Genomic DNA, 15,522 nt, shown 5'->3' on the forward strand with positions numbered 1-15,522 from the left:
CACTAGATTCATGTCTCTAACTCATTAACCTTCTCCGTCAGCCTGACTAATTCCTTACATTTATCACATGTGAATCCCTCACTGCTGACGGAAGAAGCTATTGTAAACATGTGGCATGCAATGCGGGAAGAAATAACATGAGTGAATGCCATGACTTACCACAATTGTTTGTTGCTATTGTTATGGTTGTTCTTGAGTGGTGAAGGTTTGAGATCTATGTGGTTCGATGTGGTTCCTGATCAGCAGATGTTTGAGATTTATGCAATAATCCCTGTAAAGCACAGTGGAGAAAATGAATGCACCAGAATCCACAAACAATCGGAGGAAGATGTTTTTGAGTAAATTCTGTGGGGTTTTGAAGTAAGTTTGGAGCATCAGAAATAGTTCCTTATGTACATTTGTCACACCTCTATCGGTCTCCCCATCATCTGCCATCACCTGTTCTAACTCTCCCTCGTTCTAATGGTTTCACTGAACTCATTATCACTCACACCTGTTTACAGTCAACCTGGACTCTATTTGTTAGCTCCACTATTCACTTGGACTTTGTCTAGTCTCATCAGACCATACTGTTTGCTATTCAGCTTCAGTATTCTCATTGTGGATTATTATATTCATCATCTTTGTGGATTTATTATTATTTGTCAACTTTGTGGATCATTGCCTTCATCATCTGACGTGTGAACTGTTTTCTTCGTTGTGTGGATTATCATTTCTTCGTTTCCTGTTTGTGTTTGCTGATTTCTGTGTTGCTGTCAATAAAGTCCCTGCAACTGGATTCAACCACATCTCACTGTGTTCGTTGTCTTTCCGTGACAACATTTAGCATTATGTCAAGGTAAAATGGTATTTCAAGCCATTAGATGCACTTGTTACCAATTGCAGTTATATTTTATAATGAATTCTATCAAGAAAATCCACATTAGATCTTTTTTCCTCGAGTAAGACCTTTGATATTAGTGCAAAGATGTACCGCAAAAATATTACTCTTAATAAGAATTTTTTACTTTTTTTTTTCTGTAAGAAATAAAATCTTATAAATCCTTAAAATACATTTATTTGAGAAGCTACACTGCATAAGATATTTAGGCTTTTTCAGAGCACATTTTTTATTTTTTATTTTACTGTACTGGAAGAATTTTCTTCACGTTTTTAACTTGTTTATAGTCAAAAACAAGTGAAAAAATCTGCCAGTGCTAAAGAAGTTATCCAAAGTATTTAGATTACATTACTGACGATGAGTAATCTAACGGAATACATTACAAGTTACATTTTACAGCATGTAATTTGTAGTGGAATACTTTTTAAAAGTAACCCTGCCAACCCTGTACATAATGCAGTGTTGTAGTGTAAATGCAGCACCCATTAAGAACTATGGCGGCCATCTATCTCAGAGTCTGGCTGTCATAACTCTTCCAATCTCTTCTTGTCGTTATTCATCATCTTTATCCTCCACTTCTGTGACGTGATGCACTGCTTGCTTTGCTGAGCAGACAGTGGCCTTGTTTCCCATTGGAGAGGGCCATTGTAATAGGATAGGTGAGGGATTACAGGTAAGATGCCCAAGTCCTCTAACTTTGGCCAAATCCAGTGTGTCTCACCCAACCATGGGCATAGAGGTGCAAAGGCACCACTCTCACCAGTGAGTGGGAATCTGGCTAATTTTACAGACACAACAGGGGAACACCACTCAGAAATTTGGACTGACCTTTGGACTACAATATAAACAAGAATAGAAGCTGTGTTGCTTGGACTGAATTGATCTGATCTTATATTCTAGCACACAAGGAAATATTACGGATTACCCAAATTATTCACCTTTGCACAGAACATTGACTCTCCAACAGTTTCAGTGTCTGTGGAGGAGACTTAATTTCAGGAACTCTTTCAAAGAATTCACAGTGCATCCAAGTTTGAACACACCTCTCAATTTCTTCCTTTTTTCTCAAGTCTCCATCATTAAACTCTTTCATCATGGTTGTGGGTAAGATGAAGTTAACTTTTCAGAAAAGGGTCAAGTTGGCCCAGGGTTTATGGCTGCTCTCATGGATGGCAACTCTGGGTGGAGCGGTTACCTTCACTTTAGGATGCTTCCTAAAGACTGAACTTCGAAGGAGGGGAGAGGTATCCATAGGCATCTTGTTATTTACCTAAATAAATAAATTTTTGTATACAGGTAAATAGTGATCAGTTTTGAACTTGAAATTGCTATGAATAAATTCAATGATAAGATTAAGTAATGTTAGGTTTGCTAACAATGAACTTCTAATAACGGTACACTTTTTCTGTAACAGCTTTCCTTTTGTGCAAAAAGTACTTTTTAGACCTTTTTTTGATAAAAGTTTATGGATTTAAAATTGTACATTTTGACTAATGTTTGAATATATAAATATAGTACAAGGGCTCTAATAAACATGTCTTGAAATATCTGGCATGGATTAACCTATGTGAATATAAATATTATCTAAGCTGGCCTTAATAGGCTTAAGGAGCCATCCTTTACAAATACGCTCTTCAACAGTCTAGATGTGAAATTATCAACCTACTGAAGAAGATGGGTATCCGTCTTAACCAGGGCATACATGATTACCTAGATTTTCAAACCAGACTACCCAGCTGGGTGATTATATTCACATATATATGTTCATTTAATGCATGTTGATAACCCAGCATATATATATATATATATATATATATATATATATATATATATATATATATATATATATATTATATATAGCATATATAGATCTCTGAGAGTGTTTCATCTGGAAAGAATCACATTCTAATTAACATCTGATTAAATCTAAAAAAGCAGATTTACATAAATTCTAAATCTTAAATGTCTCAATGACATCTACTGAATGTCCTTGTAACATCCGTGTAGATGTTCTCCATTATAGTTCAAAGTTCCATGGAAAGACAAATTGTAAATGACCACCACAAAAAAAAAAAAAAAAAAAAAAAGAAAAGAGAATTATGATATTATAATAGAAATTGAATTGTTATATATCCAAACATTGTGGCGAGATTATCAGCTCTGCAATTTTTAATATCTCAGCTCTGTAGGTTCATACAATGCAAGTGAATGGTGGCCAGAACTTTGAAGGTTCAAAAAAGATTTTAAAGGCAGAATAAAAAGTAATACATACGACTCCAGTGGTTAAATCCATGTCTTCAGAAGTGATATCATAGATAGTAGGTGAGAAACAGATCGATATTTAAGTCCTTTTTTACTTTAAATCTCCATTTTTACTTTAACTTCCACATTCTTCTTCTTTTATTTTTGCCGATTCACATTCGTTATGCATATCGCCACCTACTGGGAAAGGATGAGAAAGAAAAGTTGTATGGACCAACAGAGCTAAGATATTCATCTTAAAATCTTTGTTTGTGTTCAGCAGGTGAAAGAAAGTCATACATATCTGGAATGGTATGAGTGTGAGCAAATGATGAGAGAATTTTCATTTTTGGGTGAACTATCCCTTTAAATATCATGAACTAACAATGAACAAATACAGTACATCACAGTAACCTGTTAACATACCCCATAAGTAACAGACTACCTTGAATCTCTCTATAAACATAATGAAATCAAAATCAGAACTTGTTAATGTACCAGCCAGTGGTTCACTCACAATTTATTGACAACACTTGGCCAATATCAATGGTATTCGACTTACAGTATTCCATTTGAGAGTTGTTCATCAAATTGCTCATCTTCCAAAAACTGTAAACTCAACAAACCAGATATCACAATGGACACAATAAGCACATTGCAATCAAACCAACATATGCTTGTCTTTTAGGTAATGGATAACACAGACATCCACTGTGTGCCCAACACCTTGATGATTGTGGGTCTGGCTTCGATGGTCATCAATTACTTTGCTGGTCGAATTTGCCAGGACGCCCTAGATGCTGGGCGTTTCCCACGATGGAAGACCTTCTTAAAGCCCTATTTTGGATGCTCAGTATTCTTCACCACCCTCATGCTGATCTCAGTCATCTTGAGTTACGTCATGAAAGGCAGTCTGGAGACCTCCTTGAAGATTGGGCTAAAAAATGGCATCCGCTTCTACAAGGACACTGACACCCCTGGCCGTTGCTTCCAGAAGCAGACCATGGACCACCTTCAGATGGAGTTCCAGTGCTGTGGTAACAATGACTACAAAGATTGGTTTGAGGTGCAGTGGATCAGCAACCGTTACCTGGATTTCAGCACTAAGGAAGTTAAGGAGTGAGTCAATGAGTAAATTATAAGTCCCTGGTATATTGAACACCTGGTATTAACATCCGTCTTAACATCAAAATTTCAGTAAATACAAGTAATCAACTAAAACAACAATAAGCATTCCGCTCAAAACGTCACATTTGTGGTCAAATTGTAGTGTAATTTCTGGGACTCTAGTAGCATCAAATAGAATTGCAAAGATAATGATTGTTTTCAGACAGGTTTTCTCAACAATCCCAATGTCACTGGTCAAAAAAAATAAAAAAATAATGGTCACGCTTTTGGTTGAGCCATTGATGCTGTGTCTGGCTGTTTGGGATGCCTAAACAAATGCCATATACCTCTCAGGGACAACCTACAAATGTCCTATAGATGTCTCTGCATATTTAAATGGGATAGGAGAAAGTATTTCAACATTTAAATACTTACATCACCTTTAAGTTCAAGTATTTTTAGGAGGAACAGAATGCCGACTTTTGTGCGCTTTATCAACATGTACAAACACATTAACGTAGTGATGTTTGTCATGAAATCAGAGACCCTCCCTTCAAAGAAATCCAATCTCAAGTGGTCACAGGAGACACATTTGAGATGCATGACATTATTAGGTGTAAGCGCCAATGTTCAGGCTGAAGATTTTGATTGGATTTTTAGAGACAAATGTTAATACCAGATGCAAATAGGGCCTGTTGAAAATACAGTAAGTCAGTAAAGGCTCGATTACACTACATGACTTAAACAACAATGTTAGCCCCGATTTGCAGACAGGCCAAGTTGGTGCTCATGGGCACTAGTCGATGCATGTTGGGCTTGTTTCCACATGAATTTGTGTTCGGATTGTATCCACTTGACAGTTGGGTTGTGTATCATCCTCAGTCGTTTGGTATGTGATGGCCAGTTTTTATATGTAGTCATTTACAAAATCGGTAACTAGTATTTTTAGAATCTGTTCAGATTTTAAAAGTTGTGTAGTATAATCCAGCCTTAAGTCATTGTAAATACAACACTATTGTGTTTGAGTGAAGTCAAGACCCTAAAGACCAAGTCAAGTCAAGTGTTTTTTGGGGTTCCACTGGTGAATAATGCAACTAGCCAGACTTTGCACTGATTCAAGTTTTTTTCACTCTCCCTCCCTTTCTCAATCCTCAATACTCCAGTCGCATTAAAAGCAATGTGGATGGCCGTTACCTGGTTGACGGTGTGCCCTTCAGTTGCTGCAACCCTAGTTCCCCCAGACCCTGTATCCAATACAAAATCACCAACGACACTGCCCACTACAACTATGAGCACAAGACCGAAGAACTCAACATCTTCACTCACGGTTGCAGAGAAGCCCTGGTCAACTATTACATGGGGCTGATGAACACCATAGGAGCTGTAGTACTGTCCGTCTTTCTGATTCAGGTATGTTGTCAAATGTAGTTGCATGTATGCAATGGACCTAAGACAGGGTAGATACTATATTTACTTTGATGCTTGAGGCTGTGAGGGATGGAAGCACAGTCAAGTTCACAGTTCAATGGATTCCCTGCTGAAAAAAACAGCATTGCTGATCACCAACATATGATGTGTTTTGGATTCTAGTGAGCTGGTGTTCCCAGCAGGCTTCTTAACTAGGTTGACCAGCAAGACTTCCTTGGTCAACCATGATCAAGAGGAAAACTTCAAGTTTTTCTGAGCCACCATCTACACTAGCATTAACCAGCAAAAACCAGACTAGGCCAACATTGAAATTCATGCTATTCTTCTCAGCAGGGTTGTGCACCTCTGAGTTGAGTCCATACAGACACGTTCGCTGTTTGCCCACTACAACTGCTGTCATAAATTTAAATAACAGGTTAAACTGAACATAAAACTGTTCAACTGATCAAAAAACTGGAATCTATAACTTCCGTATTAATAAATATCTCCGTAAGACAACATTAACTGGGAAATAACTCTCATCAACTGCTTTCAATCTGACTCTGGGAGCTTCTGCAGAAAGTGGTTCAGATATTCAGTGAACGCATAGAAGATGTTGCTCTTTGCAACTCTTCCCTCTCTGATCTCTCTAAGCCCATCCAGAAGGGCTGTTTCAGTGGGATTCTCTTCCCTGAAGTGTGTGATGTTGACGGATGAGGGGAGGAAGAGGGGGGAGGTTGTGGCTGTGGTGGTGTTTGCTTCTAGGCATCAGACTTTTGTCAGGGCTCTGGCTATAGAGGAGTCTGTGGCTGAGTCATTGAGGGAGGGGGGATGTGGGCAGGGGTACTAGATTGTGTATAACTTCCCTGACCATTTTTCTGACCTGTCTCCAACTGCTAGAGCCACAAAGATGAACTTGTCAGATTTGAGGTGGATTAGTGATAAAGGCACTGTGACAACTTTAACATTTTCATCTTTCTACAAAAAAATACATATCTTTCATCATTAGATAATTATTCTTTATAACACTTATTGTTCTTTAACACTGCAGTCAATGAAAATACATTTTCATGATAGTGATAAGTGTTTGTGTGTGTGTGTGTGTGTGTGTACAGTACGTTTACCTAACCTCAGGTTGCTCCAATGGGTTTGTCACTAATATGTTACTACATCTCTTTCAATAAAAGCATCTGCTAAATGTAGACCTGGGTGCGAGGCATGGTGCGAAAGTGTGAGCGTGAGGCGATCGTCTGTGTTTTGCGATTGTTATCGGATCCTTGAATAAGTAAGGGCAGCCGGTGGAGTTTCTGGTGCCACCCTAGAGAAAGATGGTGCCCTGTAGGTAGTTGGTGCCCTACGCAGACTGCTTAATATGCGTATATGGAGTGGCAGTACTGCTAACTTGTTCAGCGAGTTTCTCCTCAAATTGATCCTTCGCCATGACAGTTGTTAATTGAAAAAAGAAAATTCGCTGTAGCGCCCCTTGCGGCAACACTAAGAATACACTGTGTACTTGTGTTGTGTTATGAATTGCACTCCGACACTTTCACAACGCAACAACACATGAAAACGAACATCCGTAACAAGATGTGTCTGCGTTCATGTAATTACATAGAGAATGTTAGGCCTTAAGGCCCGAAACAAACTCTACGCAAGTACGTGAATGCAGATGCATCTTGCAACGCAACCTCGATTTCATGCATCCTTGCATTCTGAAAAGTGTCAGAGTGCAATTCATAACCCAATGCAAGTGTGCATTGCATTCTCAGTGTTGTCATAAGGGGCGCTATAGCGATATTATTGTGAACTCACTATGGTGAGTTTTCTCTTTCAAGTCAACTACTGTCATGGCATAGCAACAGTTTGAAGAGAATATTGCTGAGCAAGAAAGTTAAAGTCAATATGTTTACTGTATAGCAACTTACCTGAATAATGAGACTTCCAGTTTAATGGCACAGAAGTTTGAAGGTAACTCTATTGCCTCCTTGAGTACTGAGGTTTGTACCCACCATGGTTACACAAGAACGTTAAGCATGTTCAAGGCATGGCCAAGCGATCGCATCTGTGTTTACATACTAGTGGAGAGTATGTTTCGGCTTTTAATTTAAACACGTAATTTCAGTGCTGATTGCGCCTACTTAAACTAGATTTTGGGTGGTTAATGAATAAGACGCATCTTTTTGCGCTGAAAAAGTAGCACAACTGTTTATTGAATTCGCCCCTTAATCTGAATATATAAAGCTATATGGGAAATAAAGTCCACCCGTTCTCTACACATCAACTTTTATGAAGCCATAATACATTATACAGTAGTTACATATATACTCTTTAACATTTCGTAATTCATACAGATTCCCACAGTTAATAAACCATTTCTTCAATGACCTCTCCTCCACAGTGCTCAGTGCTCGCCAGTGTGCGCCTCCTCCAGACTTCTATGGAGGCCATTGCGGGACAGGAGAACGTAGAGATTGAAACAGAAGGCTATTTGCTGGAGAAGGGTGTAAAGGAGACCTTCATGGAGTATGTGGATCCTGTGCTGAAACTGCTGTTACTGAACCAGGTATCTCCTCCTGAAGGCAAAGCTGAAGCTGGGGCCGCTGGGACAACAACTACCACCAGCTAAAGAATCAGATTTTATCAGACCAATGAAGTTATTTCAGTTGGAGGCTGAGAAGGCCTCTCAGTTCTGTCGAATAATATATCAATGTTTTGGAATTTTTTTTTTTTTTTTTTATATAAATATAAGTCTGTTTCAATTACCCAATTGTACATCTAAAATTTTTTTTATTTTTTTTTATTAATACACTAAAATCTTTAACCCTAAAATTAACAAATCCTGATCAACAGTATCAACATGTAACATTTCCACCAGGGTAATGAGAAGTCTCCACTGTCAATACTGTCAATCCTGTTGCACCGTCTACTTGACTAGTCAGTTATTTTTGCCACTAGTATTGGGTCTGTTCTGTGGCCAAGCATTGTTACTGAATTAAGCTGCACACTGCATGGTGAGTTATTTACAAGGTACATATTTACCTTCCAACTAGTTGACTAGTCATATCAGTAACCTTATAAAAGCTGTCTTATTCTACATATAAAACAGCTTTTATAAGGTTACTGATATGACAGTCTTCATTTTAATGTGAGTGGTCATGATTTACTACATATATTGCAAAATTACAATTCATGTCTTTATGAGTTAAACTTTTTTAATGAAGAAAAAATTACTTAGTGCACCTTTAAAACTGAAATAATTTTTTTTTTTTTTTTTTTTTTTTTTTTTTTGCATTCATTCAGCATGGAATTAAATGGATTTTAAATGTTATAAGATGGTGTAGACCAGTGGTTCTGAACCAGGGGACTTCAGCACACTTCCAAGGGGGCCTCATGTAGAAATATTAAAATAATTCAACTTAATTAAAATGCTAAAAAAAATACTTTAAGATGTATGCCTACAAATTATAAACAGACTCTTTCTGAAACTTCTAGAATAAAATATTATCCATGATTAATTATTTTAATCAGACACGTCTAGTTTTGGGCGAGGGGGCCTTCAAATATTGTCTTGGACAGTGGGGGACCTTGGAGTCAAAAAGGCTGAGAACCACTGGTGTAGACAATGCTCAATGCTCTGGAAATGCTATAAAACTCAATACTGCACTCGTGGAACTCTACAGAAAACTATAATTATCAGGTCTAATAAAATCTGACCTATTGAACTGCTTTGTTGTGTATAGCCATTTTATGGAAATAGACGTATACTGTATTCCCCTCTACGTTTGTGTCTTTTTATTGCCTCTTTCTTTCAAACTTTCACATGTACACACAAATATACAGGTACATACATTTGTGTACTCAAAAAAAGAGCAAGCTCTGCACATATTCACACAATCGTGTAACCTTAGGTAGATATGCACACACATTCACATGTACACAGATCAGAGCCAGGTACAGGATAATGAAGGATGATGGCAGCATATACAGTGAAAGCCTTGTCTGTCTGTGTCCTCTATTCTGACACCTCTCAAACCTCCCCTAATCTGTTAATACACAAACTGCTGCACTAGCACTAACACTCACTGCATCCGATTAAACTTAATAGAGCACACTAACACAGGAGGGAAGGTGAATATTCAAATTCATATCATTTAAGTATATATATGTGTGTGTGTGTGTGTGTGTGTGTGTGTGTGTGTGTGTGTGTGTGTGTGTGTGTGTGTGTGTGTGCGTGTGTGTGAATTGTTTTACAGTTGAACCCTCAGATGGTCTAAGTGATCAAGTCCCTTCTTTGAACCTGCTGGGTCAAACTGACCCATTTTTTACCTTTAATTTTAAAAGCATGTAATAAAGGTTCTGTTTGCTCTATCTTCCTACTTTTAGTCTTAAATCATTCCACTAGTTAGCTCCAAACGCTAGAAAATAAATTGTTTTCGCTATCACATTCTATTACAGTATACTGAAAGGCAGGGGGCGCCTGTATATTACATTACATTATATTATATTATATTATATTATATTATAATACTTTTTTTGTTGTTGCTGAATTGCATTTTTTTTTTTTTTTTCTGGACATTTGAGACATAACAGTGGATTTTATTACCCAGGCAAGCTGAAAGACATGTAGAAATAGACTAATTTTATAGAAAACAACCTAAAGTACGAGCTGATATAAAGTTTGTGGCTGCTTGGGGCTTACAGAAGCAGGGATCGGAGCAGACATGAGACTTTTGTTTAAAAAAATAATAATATATATTTCCCTTTGAAATTCTTTTGATTAATTATTCGAACAAAATAATCGAATAACTAACTTTAATTTGCATTTATTCTATTTCTTTTCCAAAGTGGTGTTTATTTCTTTATTATATCTCATTAGAACATGTCAGACATTTTATTGAACACTGAATTAACAGTACAATAACTTTTGAACAAATTCACATCAATAAAAAAATCTTGTGTTTGCATTTGTGTCTGTTTTCAATTTGTGTATGTGTGTGCATGTGTGTGTGTGTGTGTGTTTGTGTGCGTGCGTGCGTGCGTGCATGTGTGCAATTATGAGCATGAGTGTACTTATAAATAACATTTTGAAATTTTCTACCATTTTTCAGCTTTCTTGTAAGATTTTATATGAACCGGTCAAATTGAGTAAGAGGTTAAAGTAGGTACTTTACAGCTTTGTTTATAAATACATGTAATTAAAAAAAAAAAAAAAAAAAAAGAAATTACATTGCCAGGTTCAGATCACCTCTCTTGAGAATGTTAAGAAGTTTCAGGCCGAAAACGTACAGTTAAGTTGATGTAAATCAGTGTTAAAAGTTCAAACGGGTCAGATTGACCTGTGATCCCATCCAAGGGTTAAATAATTGAAAATGTATTAAATAGGCTGTAATACACACTTAAATTCAGATATGTTGTGGAAGATGGCTTTTTTATTTTTTCATTATCTTTAGATAGTATTCAGATTTCTAACAAAAGTATTCTTTTCAAATCAGTGTCAATAATGTTTCTATTGTGTGGGAACATTACCCATATGTGATAAAGCCTTGCTATGGGGGCTATTTAACGTGTATTCATTTAACTGGATCTTATTTCCTAGACACTATAGTAATGTGAAAGCTTTTTGTAGTCAAGACTTAAAGGTTTTTGTCTATACAGACTGATTTAAAAATAATCCCACCTGAGGAATATTCAATGTAGTAAAAAGGTATGATAACTAGCCCAGGCCCCCCAAAAACAAGCTCATCTTTAATGATCCAAAAGATTCTAAACATCACCCTTTGCATACTTTGGATTACAACTAGAGATATAAAAAGGGTGTGCAAGATAAAAGCACTGCTGTCGTCGTTATTGGGAGAGGCAGTACTTTAGAAAGGGAGTTGGCAAGTTGTATTGCACCAGCTTTCCTCTTTCGCTACCTACACAGTGAACCAACCCACCCAACCACACAGCTGCTGTACTCTGAAACCAATAGCGGTACTAATAAGCATTGCCAAGCCTGAATCATTTATCGAATCGGTTCGTTTAGACAGTTCATTTCAATGAACCGGTTCAAAAGAAATGAGTCCCTGAGCAGCATTTTACGTCTTTACCTTTACAAAAATACTTGTTTGGAATAACATACTTTTACCCAGTCTGGAAAGCTGCTCGTAAAAACAAACATGACAGCATTTTTGTGATTGGTTGTCATTTGGCGAGGGCCAGGCTCATGATTGGGTGAGCCAGGCCTCTGTGGAGTCGGGCCTGCTTTTACAATATCTACAGTGATATATTTTTGTGCGTAGTATGTGAACTAATGCCAATAATTTAGACATTTTTTACACAAAATATTGATCAAAAATGCAAAATAACCGCATCTAATTCCGAGATGATAACTGGATTCCACTCGCTTAATTAAACACGTGACGATGTGAAGCGAGTACACTGAAAAATGTACTGTTGCAAAATTTACACAGGCTACTTTTTTTTAAAGATAAGAGTTAAACAATGTATTCTGCGCAGTATTCATTTGAAATAGCCAGTGTTTATGTTTCCAACATGATCACCAACCACAGTTTTACTTTCAAACTGCGCTTACACGCAAGTGATAAAAAAAAAAAAAAAAAAAAAAAAAACCGCTTGCGACTCGGTTCAACCGAATCCTTGAAAAAGAACCTGTTCAAAACAACGAGTCATTTGCGAATCGAACATCACTAGTACTTCGGCTTCCGTAGCTGAAGTGAACCACAGTCCTTGCTACACTTTCTTCCAAGACATTTATCGTTCAATTCATTTCCTTTCCATAACAAACGCATTTTGTTTCTTCACGCGACTCATTCAACTACATCCGGAAAGAAGGAGAAAAGGACAGCGCTTAAATTTCGCTCGTTCAGCTTTTGCCAACCAGCTGCCAGGGAGATTTTTAACGGGATCTGTCATGGTTGATAGTTAGCACGTAAGCTACGGGGGTATAGCTCGCTGGCGGATCGATATATCGCTTTATTGAAAGTGTGTTTCTGGTAATGCAGCGGCGGCAGCTGCTCTAATGCGATTAACGCAAATGTGACCGCAAGCGCGCGCATGTCTGCGATCTTCATTGCAGTTGCATACGAGCTCACGACAGTTGTGTCGAAGTTGTAAATGCGGAAATAACAGCCATTTGTGGCCGACATCATAATCATTAATTGCAGTTTAAGTGTTGAAAATAACGCGCATTGTTTCGGAAAGATATATAAAAGTATATCGCTGTGCGCGCGCGCCACTATATAAAAAGTGAAGATTGAAATTTAGGTCGTGCATGAAGATTAGTGACCACAGCAGGATGTCACAGGGATTTGTGAGCTGAGATGCATAACAAAAACAAAAACAAAAACATGTCATCCTCCCTGTCATAATAACCCATTTTGAAAGTTCGCTATAGAATTGTACAGACATTTACAGCGCTTAATATTACGTCGTTTGGTTTTATTAGTCTAAATGGTTGTGCATTGGCAAAGCAATCTGTCAAAGTCACTTTACTGATCAAATACACTATAAATCAGTCACATCATCATGTCAGGGGACAGTAGTGGTAGTGGTGAGGACTCGGACCGGGAAACCCACCGTAAAGTGTGCACTGTTAAACATGAGATCACTAATGGTAGGTGACTTCATTCTCACTTACAAAACTTTTTATATATATATATATATATATATATATATATATATATAAAATAATAATAATAATATTTTTTTTTCTTTCATTACAATACATAGTACAGTGGTATCTGACTGTAATACCATGGTACAGAATTTTTATACTTGAATGATATACCATACATTCATATACAAAGCTAGATAGAATCATGGTACTTTCTGAAATATCTTTTTTAATGTTAGCTGTAATAATTCTGTTAGTACTTTATTCCTCAAATGTCCCTTATTCCCCTTACAAAAAAGTATTGTTGTGGTACCAGATGGTACTTTGATATGTATGTGCATATATATATATATATATATATATGTGACTACTGTATTCATGTTCCATGGTAATTACATGATACTCCATGATAATTTCAATAATATTATGGTAGCACAATGGTACCATGTCCAAAAAACACGATATTACCTTGGTACTTTTTTTGTTAGCGTCATCCAATTTAAATGCTGCAAATAAGAGAGCAGCAACTCTATAAATCGTTATAGATGTAGAATATGATGATCTGTTTAGTTGTGAGGTTGGATAAAATGATCGATTTTCCATTTAATCGTAGTCCTTATTTGAACAGTTCCGATATCTATCGATTTTTAAAGGAATATTCCGGGTTTAATTCAAGTTAAGCTCAGTCGACATCATTTGTGGCATAATGTTGACTACCTCAAAAATTAATTTGGACTCGTTTCTCGTTTTCTTTAAAAAAAAAAAAAAAAAGCAAAAATCGGGGTTACAGTGATGCACTTACAATGAAAGTGAATGGGGCCGATTTTTGGAGGGTTTAAACACAGAAATGTGAAGCTTATAATTTAATAAAAGCACTCACAGAGGAACTCATCTGTTAAAACGTGTGTATTATTTGAGCTGTAAGTTTTTACAAAGTTTTGTAAAGTTTAAATTGTCGTTTTTACAGTCGTTTTGGGGTTTTAGTGTTTATGCCATCATGTCATAATGGCAACGAAGTTGTATAATTGGCTATAACTTTACACAGAAAATGTTAGCAAGCAGTTTTATCACACTAAAATCATGTTAGCACGCATATTGTTTACATCTTGTGACTATACTTTTGAAACTGATTATTTTAACTTTTACGGATTGGCCCCATTCACTTCCATTGCAAGTGCCTCACTGTAACCCAGATTGTATTTTTTTAATTTTTTTTTTAAATGAGGGACGAGTCGAAATAATTTTTTGTGGTAATCAACATTATGCCACAAATGCTGTCCATTGAGCTTAACTTGTATTGAACCCAGAACATTCCTTTAGAAGGCCAAAATCGATCTTTTATATTTACTTCAAAGTTTACTTTCGTTTTGATTGTGTTGATTATTATATCTGCTAAATAAATAGCAATCGAACTGGGCTGCATTTCCCCAAAAGCATCGTATGCCTAAGTAGATTGTAGGAACCATTGGCGCCAACGGTCTCCATGACCAATTTAACGTTGCAATGCTTTTGGGAAATGCAGCCCTGTATAGTTTGGGCAAAAATTAATATTTTTGTACTAAGTCAGAAAGTTCCCTGTTTAATTTACAGTATTAGCTGAGAGCAAAATATACATTCTAACTGAAACATAGGCTACCAAAATGAATCAGAATCGAATTGTTTCAAAATCAAATCGACCGAGACTTTGTGAATTGGAATCAAATCAAATCAGGAAATCTGTATTTAGTTGACAAGTGGTTTATAACTGTGACCCTGATCTTGGTGTGTTCACCTACCATTGAATTTTAAGTGTGTAGAGATACAGTATATTCATGATCAGTATTGGTCCGATTAGGCTGATTTTAGATGCAGATAATATAAGGCCTAGTTAAAAATGTAAACAGTAGCCTATACTCTTTTCTTTGCCATGTTTCAGAAGTACTAAACAGTTATCCATCTTTCCTTTTGTACATTAAGGCCCCGATTTACTAAGATCTCAAATAACGGGTGCTAATTTTTCTTGTGCAATCTATAAAATTGCATGTGCGCGTAGTGGCCGTTTTGTGGGTGATTTACTAAGAAAAATCGCACAAATAACTACACGTGCAAATATGTTGGACACACCCTCCAAAAGCAGGCTTTTGCATGTGGTACTTGCACCAAATGCAATTACAGTCCAGCTCTCACTAAATACCATTTTATTTGGCAAATATATGGCATTATGTTTATTTATAGGATTGTATGATATCATCGTAAAATCCCTGCTATTTAACAAGTGTAAAAGTAGTTGATG

General features: G+C 36.7%; 2 protein-coding genes across 2 annotated transcripts in view; both read left to right on the plus strand.

Moving 5' to 3' along the window:
* Positions 1-1,614: 1,614 nt before the first annotated feature.
* On the plus strand, positions 1,615-9,408 carry rom1a (retinal outer segment membrane protein 1a). The gene is made up of 4 exons (XM_051663782.1): positions 1,615-2,124; positions 3,810-4,240; positions 5,392-5,638; positions 8,034-9,408. The coding sequence occupies exons 1-4, from the start codon at positions 1,975-1,977 to the stop codon at positions 8,259-8,261; spliced, it is 1,056 nt and encodes a 351-aa protein (XP_051519742.1). The 5' UTR covers positions 1,615-1,974; the 3' UTR covers positions 8,262-9,408.
* Positions 9,409-12,346: 2,938 nt separating this feature from the next.
* Positions 12,347-15,522, plus strand: part of LOC127421049 (ribosomal protein S6 kinase alpha-4-like) — a 40,538-nt gene continuing 37,362 nt past the window's right edge. The window contains exon 1 of the mRNA XM_051663768.1: positions 12,347-13,250. Coding sequence (XP_051519728.1) covers positions 13,163-13,250 — 88 coding nt within the window. The 5' untranslated portion in view covers positions 12,347-13,162. The remainder of the gene's footprint in view (positions 13,251-15,522) is intronic.

This window comes from Myxocyprinus asiaticus, chromosome 3, assembly GCF_019703515.2.
Source record: "Myxocyprinus asiaticus isolate MX2 ecotype Aquarium Trade chromosome 3, UBuf_Myxa_2, whole genome shotgun sequence".
NCBI classification, from domain to species: domain Eukaryota; kingdom Metazoa; phylum Chordata; class Actinopteri; order Cypriniformes; family Catostomidae; genus Myxocyprinus; species Myxocyprinus asiaticus.

Bases quoted from the DNA above. Each gene is read 5' to 3' on its own strand.
- rom1a (XM_051663782.1), top strand. From the start codon at position 1,975: ATGGTTGTGGGTAAGATGAAGTTAACTTTTCAGAAAAGGGTCAAGTTG. The intron at 2,125-3,809 runs GTATCCATAGGC...CTTGTCTTTTAG, and splicing joins AACTTCGAAGGAGGGGAGAG to GTAATGGATAACACAGACAT. The intron at 4,241-5,391 runs GTGAGTCAATGA...TCAATACTCCAG, and splicing joins AGCACTAAGGAAGTTAAGGA to TCGCATTAAAAGCAATGTGG.